General features: G+C 37.8%; 1 protein-coding gene across 7 annotated transcripts in view; it reads right to left on the bottom strand.

The window, feature by feature from the left end:
- The window catches only part of LOC117412271 (striated muscle-specific serine/threonine-protein kinase-like), a 118,319-nt gene that overhangs the window by 29,742 nt on the left and 68,191 nt on the right, over positions 1 to 20,386 (bottom strand). For 6 of the 7 annotated variants that reach the window (XM_059032065.1, XM_034020486.3, XM_034020504.3 and 3 more), the window contains 11 exons: positions 12,989 to 13,249; positions 11,477 to 11,635; positions 10,605 to 10,794; positions 9,493 to 9,722; positions 8,815 to 8,934; positions 7,729 to 7,833; positions 7,245 to 7,451; positions 6,027 to 6,150; positions 5,249 to 5,421; positions 4,548 to 4,660; positions 1,647 to 1,815 (listed from right to left, as the gene is read on the bottom strand). In XM_059032065.1, coding sequence (XP_058888048.1) covers positions 1,647 to 1,815; positions 4,548 to 4,660; positions 5,249 to 5,421; positions 6,027 to 6,150; positions 7,245 to 7,451; positions 7,729 to 7,833; positions 8,815 to 8,934; positions 9,493 to 9,722; positions 10,605 to 10,794; positions 11,477 to 11,635; positions 12,989 to 13,249 — 1,851 coding nt within the window. Of the gene's footprint in view, positions 1 to 1,646; positions 1,816 to 4,547; positions 4,661 to 5,248; positions 5,422 to 6,026; positions 6,151 to 7,244; positions 7,452 to 7,728; positions 7,834 to 8,814; positions 8,935 to 9,492; positions 9,723 to 10,604; positions 10,795 to 11,476; positions 11,636 to 12,988; positions 13,250 to 15,418; positions 20,384 to 20,386 lie in introns of those variants that run through there. The other variant, XM_034020514.3, reaches the window with a different exon arrangement.

Here is a 20,386-nt window from a genome sequence, read left to right as displayed (position 1 = left end):
GCAGTGACAAAAGATCAAAGATTAGGAAATTCTTGCTTTCTCAAAATATATACACTGCCTGGTGACTTTCATAGATATGGCATCACTCTGGTGTGGGGCATAGCCACCTGGTATTCCCTGGATCATTTGATTATTTTGGAAAGTCAAACTTGATCACTCTGTAAAGGCTGTAGTTTCCTTAAGCATCTTTAGATAAAGTCTACCCAGCACTTGCACCCTAATGGTGATGGCTACTTTCAAGATAATACACCCATCCACTGTTCAATGGTTTGAGGAGCATGACAGAGATTTCAGGCATCTTCAATGGCCACTCCAATCCCCAGATTTCAATCCAGTTGATCTTGTTTGGATTAAAAGATGCGTTTGTCATCATGTGCCTACCTTTCTGTACCAATTGCATGAAATATAAACTGAATGGATGAATATTACTGGAGACACCTTCCAACACCTTGTGGAATCTACGCCACATCACGGCTGTCATATAAGGTCAGAAGTCACTAGCAAATGTCATGCTAGGTGTTTATATAATTCAGCAGAGAATGCCAAATTACAGAAATGTTCTAAATACAACAAATAATCCAAACTGCCAGTGCTATCACTAGGTCGAGAGGAAGGTCACAGATAACTAATTCCTTCTTGATAGGGCCACTATCTGTTTTTTTATGCGCTGAGAGAAGCAAGATTTTTCAATATATTGTAAGGTCAACCAAAGCAAGGTCTTGAATTACAATTCTCAGCATACCTGTAGTTGCGTATCAGATTTCAAAGGTATTTGTTGCAGTTTCATTCACCTTGGTTTGTCATCAGAAACATCAAATAACTTTTGAACAGCTAAAAAAAAGCCCAGTCAACTATTTCATCCAATGCTTGAAATATGCAGATGAATTTTAGATTGATTAACCTACCACTTACTGTATAGTACATGTTACAAGCTAATGTGGATAATCAAAGTCAAATGCTCCCAATGCATAGTATAACAAGGGCATGAGTGTATCACAATACCCTGCCTGTTACAGTCTTCCCCCTTAACCCTCGATCGTTTGCAGCTAATCTGTGAGATCCGGGTTGAGGCACCAATGTAATGGAGCGAAACCTGGGTGCAAACAGACAACCACACACACAGCAAATGAGTGTCTTAACCACTATGCTCTGCATTCACGTTCAAAGCTTTAACCCTCATCCTATCTCAACGACAGGGGTCAAGACAGTGTATCGCACAACACTGCAATAGCAGTTTAGGCACAACTTATACAACCAGGTATGGCTAAAAGAAAAACTATGTTGTTGACAGTCAACAACTAACAAAGGCTCCAGTCACGCGCGGTTCTGGCAGGCACCTTGAGAGCTTCCCCTCACAGCTGCTGGTTTGACCAGAACACTTCTACAGGGCCTCTCCCAGGCAGAAACTTCAAATTGCATTGAATTGTGCGTTTGTTTTGTGAATTACACAAATGCTCACTTGTGGCTCATTTGAACCCAGGCGTCAAGATGTGAAAGGCGAGAAAGGTTATCTAGAAACTTAACACCCTAACTTCTTTAACCCTTTAACATAATAAGCATATGGCTTAGCCAAGCCCATTAAGTAACACTAAGGACCTGTTACCATGATGACTGCCTGGAAAAGGGGTGTAAATAAAGACACTTACTCTGGTGCACAGTGAGCTCGGCCTTGCAGGATACAGACCCCACCAGGTTCTTGGCAGTGCAGGTGTACACCCCTGAGTCTTCCTCCCGAGGGCTGAGAATCACCAAGGAGCACTCATTGTCGTCATACACAAAGGTGAAGTGGCTGCTCTCAGACAGGAGAATGTCATTCTGAATGCAAATGCACACAAGGCAGGGAGTAAGCACATTGACCATATAAAAGTGAGTATACTATGTGTTTTCTGTGTTTCACTCTGTTTTTATTATGCTTTACTAAACTTTTCTGTGTTTTTATCATGACATGCCACAGCACACGTTTATAAATGTTATATGCATGTTTTTTGTTTTATAAAACTGGTACCGAATTCTGTATGGGTTCATACCATTGTGATATCTGAGGTAATCAGTTAAGAAGTAAACACAAGTAGTTTCACATCACATTTTAATCGTTTGTTTGTTACTTTCCCTTACATTTTTATGATATTTCTAATTATTCTAAGTACTGCTCACTGCTGCTGCTATTGATTTTTTTCATATGACCTGGAAGAATGATTTGAGTTGTTTTGAACATCATTTGAAGCTACTTGTTCTTTAAGATTAACTTTGTTTTGGTTATTCTGAAAAAAAAGGGCAGACTTTGCACTGGTATAAGCATAAGTAACATTGGGATACTAGTATAATACCAAACAGGACCAATATCAAAATACAGCAATACAAGCACAAGAGGAGCAAATAGTACAGGTCGTAGCCCTGTGATTCGGTAGCACATTGACACTTACCTGGTGCCATGTAACTGTGTTGGATTAGCAGTCTATATTGGTTCCCTTGTGATACAATTGATATACTGGCAGCTCTTGCCCCTTTGTAAAGAGTGATTGCCATTGCAATACCACTGCATTGCTATTAAAGATCATTTGGTAAAGGGTAAATGAGTGGTGCATTAGCAGTAGAATTAGATATTCTTTCCCAGTTTATAGAACTAAGCTTTTATTCACAGGGACTGAAACAGCCCACACAGCTGAAAGCAACAGCAAGTCAGATTTCTAATTCAGTTTAAAGAAAATCTAGAAGGTTTAAAAAGAATGAGACGAACGTCAGAGCAGCAGAAACACAGGGTTTGGCTGGAACCCAGAGGCTGTCAAGAAGGAGTAATAACTGACTGGCTGTAATCTGTAGGATGGAGTGACTCCTAATGAAAATGTAAAACAAATTAGCAGAGAGAGACTGAACAGTGGGAGCGCTGCACTGAAAAGATGGATGGTTTCAATCAGCAAATCGACTCTGCAAGATGAGTAAAGAGAGAGAGTACAAGAACCAGAAAAAAAGGAGTAAGGGTTAGAGTCTGAATGTGAGAGAGGTGAATACTTGCTTCTAGCAAGCTAGAATTGATACCAGCACCGGGGGGGGGGGGGGGGGCTGTCTTTAGCCTCTGTAGCTTTTTGACACTTACATCAATACATTCATTTAATGCAACCCCAGAAGATGGGATACATAACCCAACAGCTTTGAAAGAAGGATGCTATGCAATTTATATTACTCAAATGATTATTAGGACATTCTGAAATTCACTGAGCATTGGTCATATCCAATGTAAGAATTCCATCATTCTTACATGTCGCGCACTTAACTAATAAGATAATAGCATGTGTTTTGATACAATATGGGGTAAAATGCTCTCATTAGGTACAGTAGTTCACAAGTAGTTACTTTTTACCTGTCATTAACCAACCAGCTGTGTCCCCTAATGACTGACATGTTGTGCTTTGGCCCCGAAATAACAGTATCTGAAAGCAAGGCAGGCTTTTTTAAACTGGTGTGGTACCAGATATCATTTTTTTAAATAACATTTTTTTTTAATCACATGTGGGATAAATAACCACTAAGAAATTATTTATTGACATGGTTATTGACATACTACCATTTGCAATTTTTTTTTGCATGTTTTCAGTATTCACTAATGTCATTAAGATCTCTTGTTAAAAGAAGTCAATTTTAGAAGTATTTACTAACGCCATTAACACTCCTTAATAACCCCTTAATATGTGATTTTCATTGGCACCAAGGAGAGGCAACTTTTAATGACAAGTTAAGAGAACATGGTTTTTAAAATTTAAATAAATTAAAAAAAAGCTATTAAACTGCCATCCCAGAGTTATATGGCTTCCCATATTTTGTTTTATAAGGTATACGGTTAAATTGTTTCAGGAATAAAAGATCGCAGCAGTGTTTGCTTGTTTGAGTTATACAAGATAGTTAATTTTGCTATACAGTACACTCCTTGGGTAATTTATACCATTAGTAGCCAGAATTATTTTTATTAGAAACACAACTAAAATATTTTTCATCAACATGCATAACACATTAAACACAACCCATATGAGTGCAATATTCTTCTTCCAAAAAATAGGAAACAATCACATATTTAAAACTTTTAACTATTAACTATGGAGATGAAAGGACATCAGTATTAAGATTGACTTTTTCCTATGCCTAGATTTTAAAGCAGACTATTTGTCATAACAAGACGTTTAAGAAAATTAATAAATACAACATTTTTGATACTGAATAAAACACTAATGTAATACTGTACTTTAAAGTGTGTCTCCTTAAATATTTCTAATTTAACTGAAATGTACAGGATTCAAAATAGTTTTTTTTTAAAACCGTTTGCTACAATAAAAGGTCTTTGTAATTGACTGACTTTAGTTATGTAGAAAACATTCAATTATAAATCAAACAAGAAATAGCTTGCATGTAAGGGCTGTTAAATGCTTGTTTTTGTTGTAAAAATGGTTTAATTCCTTTCAGAAAACAAATATAAAAAAAGCAGAAACCAAAACACACAAAAGACAGGTCACACAAAATAGATTAAAATCTATAAATAAAGGTAGGGAGAGACATACGTTGTACCACATGATGTCTGGAACGGGTTTCCCATCAACCACCACAGCAAAACGAGACGTCTCTCCTGTGCTCACATCTATATCCTCCATGATGGATTCAAAAGTAGGGGCCACTGGAATGAGATTGGAATGCATGCTTTGAGCGTGCGTCATCCTCTGGCTAAGGTTACATCAGGCTTATTAAAAAGCAACATGATATGGGTCTGAAATACCACAGTTATCTTAACTATTGTAATCTTCTTGTTTAGAAGCTCTTTCTATAAGGTTCTGTTTCTGTTATAACAGCCTGGTGTTCAAACTCAGAAGTTTAAAGCACCCCTCAAGCTCAAAAGGGCGCTCATACATGTTTCCTCTCTAAAGTTTAGCTTGTCTGTGTGTTACTTTTTACTGATGTATTTCTAACATTCGCTAGGGACAGAGAGTTGCAGGGGGACAGGTTAATGGTTACAATCTGGTCTACCAGATACAGGAAATACATGTTTGTGAGCCTTTTTGAAGCCACAGGGATGATTTAAGCCCCTAAATTTTAAAAAGTCACCAGAAAATGATATATCGTTACTCAAAACAAGTAGAAGAATAGTTAAGATACCTTACCAAGTTGCTCTTTAAGGAAAGCACTCCAACGTATAGTAAATGTATGAGAATGGCAATGTACCCACATTGGACTGGCCAGACTGTTCATGCCTAGGAAGGATCCTCACCTGCAATTTCAAGTGAAAATGCACAGCTATCGCTGCCGTACTGGTTACTGGCTGTGCAGGTGAGCTCTCCCACATCACTGCTCCTAATCCGCATTATCCTCAGTGAGTGCTGGTCATCATCAGGCATGCTCATCTCAAACAGACCTGGTGTGTTTACCAAGATACTGTCATTCCTACAACAAAAGGGTGTTTTTTGTTATAAAATACAGGCTGGTTTTACAATTCAGTTGGCTATTTTATACTGCTGTTATGGAGAAAACATTCACCGCACCAACTTATCTTGTTTTAGTATTTGCATTATTTTGATCCACTGAGACATTTACAGGTTAATAATAATAATAATAATAATAATAATAATAATAATAATAATAATAATAATATACAAGGGAGGAAGATTATAAGTAACATACAACTGGATTTTCCACTTTCCCTTATTAAAGATGAAAATAACAGAAAATGATTATATGTCATAAACTATCATAATATGTCCATAGTAAACTAGAACACTATCAAGCACCTGAAAACTAGCCTATTATATTTTACTGTAATAACTAGCTTACTATATTATTTAAAGAGATATACACAAGAGTGTAAGAAACAATGGCTTCAGTTTTGGGCCCCATATGTGTTAATCCAGCATTGAGTATCACCATCATAATTAATAGATTACGTAAATCATAGGTTCAGATGATTCAATAATGAAGGCCATGGTTAGAACAAAGGCCTGGTCTGGAGGTTGCTTGCCCCTAGTATGTGGAGCTAATTGAAGGAGAGCTACCTCCTCCATGTAATCCCTGCAAGCACATGATTCAGGTTGATGGTAATGCAGACTGGCTGGTTCTCTACCACGTAAACCACATCCGGCTTGTCTAGGATAACTGGTGCCTCCTCCAGGTAGGGGCCTGCAGGTACAAAGCAGAAGGTCAGCACAGGGAAGTTAGCACATAATTAAACCTTCAGACAAAACAAAATATGACTGTTTAAATAGGAATGGAATGGTCTGTTTTAACTGGTTCAAGTCATTTTCTACATTTTCTTCAGTAAACTGAGCTATGCAGTTTAAACTTAGAGATGTATCTTTAAGGCCATCTCAGTAAAACACTGCTCACAATTAAGGCCACTTTTATACCATCCTAATTTGCTCCCATTGATGGCAATTTAAAGTCACCTTCAATACGAGCGCCATCTCTGTATTCAGTATAAGGCCACCATTAGCTGTCCCAAACATTAAGCCACTGTTTCATTACCTCTCTAAAAAAGACCAACTCATTGTAAAGCTAGAAAACCCTCTGAAAACTTGGAAGAAACATGATACGACTCATTTGCACATTCAATTTAGAAGAAACTGTAAATTGGAACAGTTTGCATATGTCTAGGACAAATGTTTTGAACATGTACCTGCAGTGGAAAGGCCGCTCCCTTTATTAAGGCCACATTTTGTTGGTCCCTTGACTCGCCTTAATAGCAAGGTTTCATGGTTATTGTATAATATCTTGGGACCATTTTGGGCAATCAAAATGTAAAACTAACAGTCAGTAAGAATTGTGTGATTAAATTGTGCATTGCTTCGCAGTGCTCAGAATTTATTTTAGTACATAATTTTGTAGGAAAAAAATAAATAAATGCCAGACAGATAAATAAGTTACTTAATATAGTAAGTTCCTAGTGTTGCTAGGCTTACTTGAAACATTATGTGTATGCATAGAAATGTTAAGCAACCCACCCACTTGTGGACCATGGAATTCACAATGAACACACAAACATCTGCTGTGGTCAATATAATAACAGCAGAGGCAACTATTTCAGAAATATGTTTAAGAAATACTATGAATTGAGACAGCGCTCAAGCAAGAGATCCGTGTGTGTCTGTTGACCAGAATTACCACTGGCAGCTTCATTAAAATGGCATGGGCCTCAGATACAGCTTAGGTAACCTTGACTTGTCATACTGATTGCATATGATGAAGAGGCTTGTGGTTGCACACAGAACACTCACCTCTATCGACCAGCTGTACTGGTTCTGTAGCTGGAGAAGGTTTGCTGTGGACCTTAGGGGTAGATGACAGCACCCTAAAGGCATAAAGAACCCCCTTGGAGAGAGTGTGCACTGTGTATGAAGTTTTCTTCAAGTTGGAGACTATTGTGCTCCACTGGTTCATCCCTACCGCTTGCTGTTGGATGGTGTACGTCAGTGAGCTGGCATCTGAGACAATGAAAGCAAATACTGTTACAGCAAAAAGTGCTAATATACGTCTAGTTCCAGGGATGGGAATAAGCCAACATCTTCTTAAGATTGTTATCGTTAATACAAAATGATTCCTTCAATTGCCGGGTACTTAATAAAGTTCTGTAAAGACTGATAAAGTCTTTACAGAAACTGAGCTCAGTGACATGGTACTGCAGTGAAAGCAATCTGCATTGGGATTAGCTACACCTTCAAACAACCTTGAATTAATAAATGAAAGCCCTTAGACTAGTACCTATGCTGGGGTCCAGTTTCTTTGGTTTCTTCCACTGCAGGGTGACAGTTTTGCCCGTTATCGCTTCCACTACAGGGGGTCCATCTGGGGGGTCTGGCAGGACATCTGGAAACAACATTGAGCAGCTCAGATAATGCACTGGGGTCTCCTATACAAACGCTCATATCAGCTCTCAACCACATGCTCTCATTCTGTCTTTGTTAATTGTTTTAACTTGGATAAAGCAGCACTGATGTGCCATTGTCATTTATTGGAATAAATAAGCTGGCTTTCTTGTTGGACTTGGAGGGAATCCAAATTCATACATGCTGGTTTCATGACCAGCTTCCTAAAAATCTGGATAGATGTATAGATTCTTATTCCTTGATGTACATAACATTTGCAATTGCATTTTGTTTAACAAACAAAGATAAATAATAATAATAATTATTATTTGCAGTAGTAATCATAGTAGTAATAGTAATAGGAGTGGAAGTAGTAGGATTAGTGGTAGTAAAAGTCAAAGTAATAGTAATTGCAGTAGTCATAGCAGTTGTAGTATTAACACTTTAGTTTAAGGGTTTATTGTAAATACTCAATAATACACATTTAATTGTGTAATAAAAGCTGTTTTGACCAATATAAGAGTGTTATTAATAATAATAACAACAAGATAAAACAGTTGAAAAAAATAAGGCATATAAGAACCCTTACAGCCCTTTTGATTTATTAATACAGTCTTTACACTTGTGAAGTATCAATACATGTTATTGTAATAAACTGGTGTTCCTGGTTCATAATCATAATAAATAATGAAGACAGTTACAGATGCTTTATAAAAGCATTTTATTGAGCTGAACATGTATTTAATAACCTTGAAATTAATAATAATAATAATAATAATAATAATAATAATAATAATAATAATAATAATAATAATAATAATAATAATAATAATAATCAATTTAAATCATATATATATTCTGGCACACACAGCCTTACAGGACAATAGCTTCAGTGAAAACCAGAATGGATTCGTTATTCAAAGGGCTAGGTTAACAATGGCAGTAGAGGAATGAGTGGATGAATTCGTTTGAATGCACTTACCTGTTACGTACAAATGAGCATAGCATGTGGCCTTCCCGACCTTGTTTGAAATGACACTTTTATAGACGCCTCCATGAGCATGTGTGACTGAGCGGATAACCAAGCTATGGATGTCTCTATCTGCATGGGAAGAAAGCGTTGGAGATGGAGAGTGTTAGCGTCGGGAGGGGGGCAGTCCACCCCCAGCAACAGCAATGACAGGAGGGGAACGGTACACTATAGCAGCACCCATTTAAACACTTTCACTTGCTTTTCATATTAGCTCCTGTTACACAGATGGAAGAGAATTATTGGTACCCTACCCTCTAAAAAATGTATTGGTACAGAATTGATACAGAGATGCCATTGTATGTTACGACACAACAATCATTAGTATAAATATCCTAAAAAAGCAATATATCAAAATATTTTATAAAGAAATGCCAACATTTAATACTCATTTGGGATATATGACATACTATACATATAAAAATATTTCCATAAACATATATGTTCCAGTATTGCAATTTGAGCAAAAAAAAACCACCAACAACAACAAAACCCTAAAATAGGGTCCTTTCTGATGTTTGGCACGGTTATATTTTTGATTTGCACATATTTTGTTTTTGTTTTTAGGTATGTGAAAAATATTCATACATTGATAGACAGCTAGATAGAAAATATAAACATTGCCCTTACACTGAGTCATCTTCCTGTCATCAGTGCTGTCGATCTTCTGGCCGTTGTGGAACCAGGTGATGGTGGGGTAGGGCAGGCCCGCCACCTTGCACTTGAGAACAGCCTCCTTCCCCTCAATCATGTCCATGTCATGGAGTGGCTTAACGAAGTCCGGCATGGTGAATCGCTCCACCTCGCTCTCGGGCACCTCTGGCTCCTCAGGGATCGAAGGCATCTTCTCCAGTTTCGCACTGCCAGTAAAAGTTGACACAGCAAGACTACAGTTACAGGATGTGCTAAAAGCACTTTTATTTGCATCCGTGGGAAGACACTTGTTGTATTTATGTAATTAATCACTTTCACCCACTTTGATAAATTCATTTAAAGATACGACACCTTGGGTTGTAATCATTTTCCTCCAGTCTGTATTTCGTGAAGAAAATATATTTCTCATTAAAATCGATTTAACTCCTTTAAAAAAAAACAAGAGTAAAAGAACAGACTGGATTAAAAAGCTTTGAGAATAGCCCCTAGTGTGTAATGCACAGCTGGCTTAAGGATACTGTAGACATTTCAATAGGAGCCCATAATGTCCCATGTGTGGCAGGGGTCTGGGTTGAAGAAGCCATGGAGTAATTACAGCAGCCAGACCATTTGAGAGGCCGGAAATCTAAATCAAGCGGAGATTACGGTTTTGTTCTGCCTTGTAACAACTAAATGAACAACTGAAGGAGTGTGTGGTTCACCAGTTTTATCCCTTAATATCTGAAAATACAAGATCCTTCCCAGGGTTTGTTGGTGAATTAATACCCAATTTTTGACATCCCCTACCTATTTATTTATTTATTTTTTTCCCAGCAATAATATCGAGATCAACTATTTTACAAAACTATCCCTCCAACATGGCTGGAACTTTATTGGTCCCCACACAGTAGTTTCCCATGACCGTTTATTTCAACCAGAACTCTAAAATGGGCAAGAAACAGTATTATAGGCAACTGGGAAACCCTCAGTAAGTGCTGTCAGTGACTTTCTTCCCAGCTTGGTCTCACTGCATTGACCAATAATAGGGCAGAGGGACAGCAGTCTCTGAAGTTCATGCTAACCCCTATGAATATGAGAGATTTCCTTACATTTGTAAGGAGACAGCTGGGCGAGGCTCCTGCACATACAGCTCAGCTGAGCACTCGGTCTCTCCATGGCTGTTCTTGGCTATGACAGTGTAGAAGCCTTCATTCTCATTGCTGACATGGGAGATAATTAAGGAGTGGAGCCCCTTGTCCTTCAGGATACGGATATTCTCACTTTCTTCAACCGCTTGGTCTGTGAGAGAAAGCAGAAACACAGGAGGATAAAGTACTTAATGCTATAGTTGTATTGCACTTTTCTGTGTGGCGGTTCAAATGTTTTGTGTTTTATCAACAATCTGGTGTTTTAATGCTCATTTTTGATAAGTTATTGCTGAACTCCTGGACAAAGCTACAGCTTGGAGTACTTTTTTCCCTATCGATTTTTGAATATATTTCTCCATTATGACAATTGTGTTCTTTTGACTCCACAATATAACACTATCATAACACTAAGGCCAGGAAGCAAATAAAATGAATAAAAATAGCAACATCACATAGGCCTGTAAGCAAGATGGCAGCCTATTAGATAGATAGAAAAAACGGATACAAATAATGTAACGTACTGTCCACACTTGTGAATGTAAGAAATACAGCAGTCAGAATTATTGGTATTTCTTCTGTCCACTAAGGGAACAGTGTTGCAGGGGGACAGGTTAATGGTTACACTCTGGCATACCAGGTGTATATAGAGGTCAGGTAGGATTCTCTGAGAACTATACTGCGGTCACATGGGGTTAGAAAAAAAAAAAAAAATTATAAAAAAAAAAAATCTAAACAATAACTGATTAACTTGTATATTTCCTACTTATACCCAGTTGCTCTTTAAGGGAGGGGAGGGGGTGGAAAGAGGAGGGAAGGATGCAAAGCCTGCTCACCGAAGTGACTCCAGGTGACCTGTGGAGGAGGCGTCCCGCTGACTTTGCAGCCGAATCGAGCTGTCCGACCCTCGATCACCTCCAGGATATCCAATTTCCTTGTGAAAAGAGGCTCGATTGAGGGAATGACTTTAAGATTGGCGCTGGAGGTTAGCTCCTCTGTGAGGGAGAGAGAACAGGGATCAGAAACTACAGTACAGTATGGTACAATACAATACAATACCTGATCTAATTTGCTACACATTACTACAGTAACATCTTTAACCCAATGTCAATGATATGATCGACTTGGAGTTGATAACAATAATGGGTGATGCTTGCTGAACACTTTTAGCTGGCCTATTTAATTAGTTCATAAATAGGGTAGTGCACTATACTACTTAACCATTAACAAAACAAAACCATAACAAAAATAATAATACGTGTTGATACTTTAGTAAGCTAGCTACAAAGAAGAGTTCCTTATAAAATCATGATACAGCATTTATAATCCTATGCCAAATATGTTCATAATGCATTCTTTGCTATATGTCTTAAACACATTAGAACATGAAGTTTGGGAATGAGAAAAGGCTGTTTGTCCCATCAAGTCTTGTCCCTTGTTAACACACCATGCTCCCAGACTAGGGGATCTGATTTAATAGGACAGAATTTAGTCGTTTTTTTAATGTTTTAGATCCTACTGCATCACCTGGAAGGATATATAGTACTCCCCCTTCATATGGTGGCCCTTTATACTGCGGAACAGGTTATAAGGCGGTACGGTCATGGCTCCCATTTGCCCCATAATGCCATTTTACACTAACACTAGTATTCTCGTTTTTTATTTTATTTTTTATTTTATTTTATTATTATTTTAGTTTGGACAATTACTCTTTTTTATGCATTTACTAGTACAAGTAAAACACAAACTGAAATATAAATAATCTATACTGAGTGACAGCAAGTGTAGTAGTTTGTGCTTGGGATTCTTGTGCTTCTGTATTTCATTAGTTGTTAACTGTGGTTCATTTGCTTGTTTTTTTATGGGTTATAAACCTCACAGATCAACTGTGCCAATCAGATTCAGAGTGGAGCGGTCATTATCCTACAGAATATGCCCTCTAAAGCTAACAGAACAGAGTCTTGAAAGTTGCTTTATAGATTAACATAAATTTGAAGCATCCAAAGCGATCTGGGCCAAGTGGTAATGCCCTTTAATCAGGGTTCTATTTCCTCCCTGCCATTCTCTTTAATCCCAAACCTCCTTATACTGCAATAACAGCACAACGCAGTTTGGATAAAGAAATGTCAAAACATCTCCCATTCCCTGCACAGCCTGAATGATTGATTTTGTTGAAGTCCAAAGCACTTGTCAGATAATAACTAATGCTAGAGGATGCATCAAGGTTACTTGGAGACAACTCTTCCCTTACTAGTATAAAAACCTAAATCTCAGGCCTTGGATGCGCCCTCTAGCTCCCTCACACCTCGCTTCCACAGGGAAAGCGTGTTGGGGAGAGTTTTGCTCACCTTTGGCAGTGCTCAGTTTGCAGGTGTACGTGCCGCTGTCATCTTCATGCACCGAGTTCAGAAGCAGTTTGCATCTCTTGCCGTCAAAGTACATCTTGCAGTTGAGCAGGGCTGGCTGAACCAGTTTGCCACTGGAAAGCCAGTCCACGTCGACGTCCGGGGGCCCAGAGATAAAGCACTCAAAGACCGCCATCTCACCTGCCTTCACTGTCACATCTCGCATCTGCCTCGATATCACCAGGTTTGGTTCCACGGGAGGGGCTGAGGGGAGGGGGTGCACAAAGTCACAGGCTGCTAAGTGTGGCGCTGTGGGCCTTTTTGTTCGGTTTAAAAAGATGATTCGCCAGGTTAGCCTTAACTGAGAGGCCCCAGGACATCACCTGTGCTGGAGATGGCTAATTATACACTGGAACTGGACGGAATCATTTCAACAGTGACCTTGTTGGGATGTTCATATGTGGAATTTTAAAAGAATAATCCCTCTTGGAGCCATTTGCTCCCAGCTCTTAAACTGGCTATAGTTGTGCACTTCCTTTCACAATGTGTGCAGTTGTAAAACATTTGATCTGGTATTGTGCTACAAAAGATTAATAATAAGCCTCTCAGTTGTAAGGCCTTATTGTCAAGTGGTCTGTTAGAGTTGTTTGACGACTGTAGGTCATTTCATAAAAACAAAAGAAAAGTTCTGAATGAGAGGAGGCCATTCTGCCCATCTAAGCTCATTCAGTTCATAGTAGTTGATTATCTCAGAACTTTGTCAAGTTTTAAAGGATCCAATGAATTATGCCTCAACAACATGTCTAGGTAACCCATTCCGTACCCTTACCACTCTCTGTATAACAGAACACCTGACCGTAAGCATTTAAACCAGAGCTTTCGTTAACCTAAAGAGACCTACATAGGACATGGGAGTGCATGAGAGGTAAGAATTATTTTACTAGCTATAACCCCTTTATTGTATTTTTGTGAACACATTTGGTTTATTATAGCCACCATGTAACAGCTGTTTCATCAATAAGCCGAACAGTCATTTGTTATTTTGTTAATGGGCCCATGTGCATAGTTCTAATGATGTAGTTTAGCAGTACTACATGGAAAAGAGAAAAGAACTGTTTGATTAGGTTAAATGTTGTATTTAAATGAAAAGTTGCTCGTTCCCTGTTCTCCATGAGTTCTAATTAAGGTAATTACATGAAGTGGTTGTTCTATAGCCAACAAAACAATGCCATGAATCTTTACTGTTGTGGACTTCCATTTGCGATACAGATCTCAAATATATAGCTTTGAAAGAAATAACATGTATTTTTTTTATTTTAAAACTAATAGGTTAAATGCATTTCACTTTGCCAGTCTTGCTTTCAGGTAGTCTTGTACTTCCTTGTACACTTCCCCTGAATAGTGAAATTGTATCCACCCTGCTTTTAAATCAACAAGCTGCTTTCCCTATTGACTGACATGCTTTCTCAGCCAGTCCCTTATACACATTTTCCATAGTAAAAGCATAGCAATGGGTAATAAAGCAAAGAGAAAGCATGGTGAAGCATATGTAAGCATAGTAAAACCCTTTGAGATGTCTCATGAAGTAACTAAGTTGACATTGAAAACAAGTCAGACAAAGAGTCTAGCATCTGGGAGAAATATATACTTAAAAAACAATACACACAGGAACTAATCATTGCCTAAAAAAAAAAAAACATGAAAAAAGTTTGGAATTATTTGTCCTACAAGGTTGGATGCATTCCTTCAATCGGAAGTACAGCATAGAAACAACTGCAAACGACTTTCGCCAGTTTTATTGTTACCATTGAAAAAGAAATATTTGTTCAACAATGTGTGCATCTTTCATATAGGGAAATGTGAGCTCTACAAAGTGATAGCAATACATATTAGATACGGTTTACTGGAATGACTTTGTGAGCTTTCATTTGGATAAGGGCATCTGCTGAGAAATAAATAATAATAATTTAAATCACATTAGCCTCAAGTAAATCTGCTGTTATTACCGCAGGGAGTGTAGCTTCTGCCTAGTTGTGGCTGGTCAATGGCACACAAAGAGACTGGACACAGCTTATAAGGAGGTTAATTTAGCTGAAGGTCATTGGTAAAAAAATTCTGGAATGCACTGCTCATCATTTTTTTTCGCAGGCATCCTTGAAATGATGTTATTGCTTTGCAGATGTCAGTAGGGCAACCTGCTTCAACTCTGTATTCACCATCTTCACACCTGACAGATTCCTCAGGTTAAAAGGGTGCTAACCAAATCGTTCATATTTATTTCTTACCCTTTATGTACTGTATTAGCAAAATTATCAGTGGATCATCTTTTCTTGTGCTTAAGATCTTTGGCTTTTTGCTTGATTATTTAACTTTTTTAATCTTGTTTACAGAAGCACAGTAAATTAAATGTTTCTTCCTGGTACCACAAAACTTCATGTGCTGTGAGGCAGGGTTCCTCCAGTGATCTACAGTTACAACAATCAGACCAAGAGATCTACAGAACAGTAAGTGATCAGACATTAAGAAACTATAGTGCTTTATTTGAAAAAAGCTACATAAAAGCAAGCGGAGAATAAAAACATTTTAAGTACAGGAGGAAGAAAATCTTGGACGTCACTCATTTAACACCTAGATGTGTACTGACCAATATACAATATACCATTGGTGTCTTTTCTAAAACATTATTTATTGGAATTCATATAAAGGTACAAACCATGTTCTTCCTGAATACAGCTTACAGACATACAAATTCAGAATTGCTTCCATCCCAAACACAAAATCTCACAGACAGCAGACACGTAGTTAGTGAAACGAGTACAGAAAACAGCAACCTCAGAAGAATTTGCAGCTGCAATGGTAATGCTATAAAAGAAATAGGGCTATCTGGACCTTACAGAAACGAAGCACCTAGGAATGATTTAACACAATACTGTAAACGCAATGGCGCTGCTACACTGAAAATAGTTCTTACAACAAGAAACTGGACAATCATACTAAACTTCATTGACAGTTTTACTAGTTTTGTTTAAAACAGACTCCCTCATACTGTTTTCTAAGACAAGTTGACACCATTTGATTATGCAATCAGTAGCTACTGTATGGTTATCTAATAATATTGTAGCAAACCATGGGGTATCATGTTTAGAGATGTGGGTCCCAGTATTTGGATATTAGTTCTCTGTGTCTTGTAGTGATAGCGTTCAGCTTTGGGGTTGTTTTCATCTATGTGTGATGTAGATCAAGGGGGATGGGAGTTAGAAACCCTGTTATAAAACATCATTCTTAATGAGCAGGCTGTTCCAATGACTGCCTTTCTCTTCATCTGCAAGCAATCTGCAGTAATTATTTTTATGTTTAAGTTAAATGGAAAGGTTTAAATATTATTATTATTATTATTATTATTATTATTATTATTATTATTATTATTATTATTATTACAGTACATCCTCGCTATAACACCCATCATTATAATGAACCTTCAGCTATAACGAACCTGGACCCTGGACCAAATAAAAGAGAAAAAGAAAGATAATTAACACACACTGTCAACATCCCGGTCTGTTCGCACGGGATGCCACCTCCGCAGTGAAGTCAACTCTTTTGTCTTAATAAAAAGAGCATACTGTGTAACTGCCTCCAAAACGAAAAATATTTTATGCTGCAACAAAGCTGGAAACTATATTGATTGTTTGAAAAACGGAGTAATGCAGGCAAATCTCTGTTGTGAATATAGGCTGTCAAAAATCACTCTTTTCTGACTTGTTTAGCAGCCATGTGGCTAAGCAAATTTGATTTAAAAAAAACAAAACAAGGGAAATAAAAAAAAAAAAAATGGAGGATCTCAAACTTTTCATGTCCAACTTTTCATGTCTGGTTGATTTGGAATAAAAGCTCAGTTTGGGATTCTTGCATGTTGGATTAAGATTTGGAGCACTTTGAAACGATTCATTACAGATTGATTTTGAATAAAAGATCAGCTTCAATTCAGGATTTTTGCTTTTTGTGCTGCATTTTAATTCTTTAACTAATTGGATAGAGCAAAGGCAGAATACTGCATACATGAGACGAACAGGTCCATGTAATTATACTTTTATTCACAATATCATCTCATTAACTTACTCCCACAGTTTAATGTTCATTTTGATTGTCCTTTCACAATAACGACGACACACTACATGTATTATTACTGAGAATCAGTAGAATTCCTCATCACTCAACAGCCTCTGCTTTCTGAGGGACATTAGTCTAAGCTGCCTAACATCCCACACAGGGCATGTGGCTGAAGTCATTTTATTACTAAATGAATGTTGTTTATTGTTTTTCTAGGAGTACGTCTGTTATTCTGCTCTTCCATGAATTTATCCCTGCCTTCTGTGGATAAAACTTTAAATCTGCAGGTCGGTGTTGTTTGTTTTGGTATTGACAGTGTTTTGTTGTGTTCATGTATCGGTGGCAGAGTTTGTTTATGAAAATTGAGATTAGCAGTTTTATCACCAACTTCATTATATACAGGTCTCATGCCACTACCTAATCTTATTATACACAGGTCTAGCTCCATGTATAATAAGATTGCAAAACACTGACGTTTATAGAAAACTCATCGTTCACCATATATAATAATAATAATAATAATAATAATAATAATAATAATAATAATAATAATAATAAATCCAAACTTTCAACTCATCAGCATCACATGTAACTTCCAATTATATGCACAGGTTTGAAATATATGAACAAACCAGAGCCTTACTGTCCATGGAAACAATACTAGGCTCAAAAGCACAGTGCTCAACAGGAATGCATTCTAGCTTGCACCTATACACGCCAATACTGGGCAGTGGGAATGTAACTTAAAGTAATGGATGTAGGCTGTGTATCGTGGTTAACAGTCAACGACAAAGTTCAACTGAAGGAAGTTAATATTTTTATTCTGAGCCCTCCCTGATCTCTGTGTATACCTCTACTCTAACTGCTTGGTCTTTGCCTGCTGAACAGTAGGAGATTGTACAGTAAGAATGATCCTTATGGTCCCATCCTGTGTAAAATCATGTATGTATGTAACCATCAGATAATATTATATTACTGTACATTTGTTTCTATGAGTAGATTTTTGGGGTTTGGTAAATTTGTTAATTTCTAAAATATAAAAAATAAAAAGGTGCCAATGACAATCTGGGCTAAAGAACATTAAGAATCTAGTCCTACATCATATATTAACCAGAAATTAACCTAAATTGGACAACTGTTTTGGTGAAATGCTTTTGTCAATGACCACTACTTGGCACTTGGTACTAATTATATAAATGGTTCCTTTTTAGAACTAATGGAGGTTTGTGTACAGCTCAACAAATTTGAAAAGATATGACATTGACACCAGGTTTTATAAACTGATGTAATAGAGCTAGCTGAGACATCTGAGTCTTCTTTTGTATTATGGACAACAAGCTATGTAATTTCACCTGCTTTCCAGATTCGGTGGTGGTGATCTATCTTAATACATTGACCTTTGAGTCTCAAAAAGTCTTGGGCTTGCCAGTAGTTTGATATTGCTGACCTACCGAATATTATAGTAGTGGCATTTTCATGAATAAAGCACAACACTTTCAGTTTGTTCCAAAAAGCACAAGCCCTAAAACAGAACACAACATTTTGTACCAGTATAAATAAGCAGGTGGACATCATCATTAAAGTAGGCTGTGTTCAAATCAATTCATGCAAGCCCTAATGATGAGTTTCTAAATGCAATTGAGAGGGTGAACATTTCACCTGCTTACTCAGCCACACTGCAGAAGAAATGTGCTGCACGCTTTATGAAATGTTCCTCCCCAATTTAAATGCAGCTTTTTCACACAAACAGGTTTCACTGTAGTTGTACCAGCCTGCCACTGCATTAAAACTGTTAATTGTGGTTAGAAACAGGTGCAACACAGTAAAGTACAATATTACATTAGTCACAGTTTTTTTTAACCCTCTTGTTTTTTAGACAGTCGTTCATTCTGAGGTAACTATTTGTTGGTCTGCCTGTTTCAAAATGAGTATAAATCTTTTTGCTATAAATCTACTAAATATTTCCATCTGCACCCTGAAACTGGCCTGTAAGACTAGATCTTCCTACATCTGGTAACAATTTGCTATATTTTTTGTGGTTGTTTTGTTTGAGGTCGCTTTCTCTCTCTCAAATCAACTGGGCCTAATAGATTCCCAATTCAAGATGGCTGATCAAGGTGGACTGATTTCACACTGCTGACTGAAACAAGGGAAATCTGGTTCTTTTAGTCTACAGGCTTACTGAAATCTAGCAGCAGAAAACATGTATTATAAAGCAGGCCTCTAAAGCCCCTTTCACACTGGCACTTCTACCTGGGTCGGGACCGGGGTTCTGGCTACCTAGGTCACAATCCCGCGTAGTGTGAAAACACGTACCTGGGACCCAGCGACCCACCTCAAGATGTGGGTTGACACGCTTTGATCCGGGTTGAGAGAGACAAAATGCATATCAAACAGCCATGCCTGCATGAAGGTTTCACTTCCACAAGGAACGTTTTTGTTTATTCTGTTTAGCCATATTTTTGTTGCTTGAGACACACCATGAGCCAGATTGCAGCAGGGATGAAGAAACATTTGCTCTAATCAACATTTGGGCTGACGGTTCAATCCAGAGAAGCTTTGATGGAAGCGTCTGTAACAAGCTGCTTCCGGGTCATTAATCCGCATATTGGGCACTTGCGTCTGTCACCCACATCAACCCTGCTTTATCAAAAGCAGTGTGAAATCACGTACCTGACCCACATGACACCGGGTCCTGACCCGGGTAGGTTCCGACCCAGGTAGAGCATGCCAGTGTGAAAGGGGCTTATATCAACAGCCAATCACAGAAAGCAGAGCAAAGCAGATAGAAGAAACCTTTGCTAACAGGTAATCAATACCTGATTATGAAACTGATGAGGACGATGTTGATTATTGATTGGAGTAGTAGTAGTCCATATGTTCTAATATAGTCCAGTCTTTAGGTTACAATATAAAGGATACACACTGTCCTCATGTCACATACGTTCTTCCTAGTATGTTCTGATGCCCATGGTGATGCAAGACTACTGCTCTACAATAAGAAATATTCGCTTAGTCCCATCCAGAATAGTCATGGCAAGTACTCCATTGACACCAATTAGGTTTTTTGCAATGTTGATCACAAGAAGTAGCAGTATGCTGGGGTTGTCCAATCTATTGCTTTGGAGTCTGAGGCAGACCATCTTCCTCTTCAGAAACCATAGATATGGAAATACCAGTAGGCATGGGCCCTTCACTGTTATGTTTCAAGATCCATAATTCTGAACAATCCATTGCACAGCCATATTCTGTTATTCTCTGGTGCAACAGATCAATTTTCTTATTTTTCTG

Source organism: Acipenser ruthenus, chromosome 10 (assembly GCF_902713425.1).
Source record: "Acipenser ruthenus chromosome 10, fAciRut3.2 maternal haplotype, whole genome shotgun sequence".
NCBI classification, from domain to species: Eukaryota; Metazoa; Chordata; class Actinopteri; order Acipenseriformes; family Acipenseridae; genus Acipenser; species Acipenser ruthenus.
This window is presented reverse-complemented; position numbering and strand designations above follow the sequence as displayed.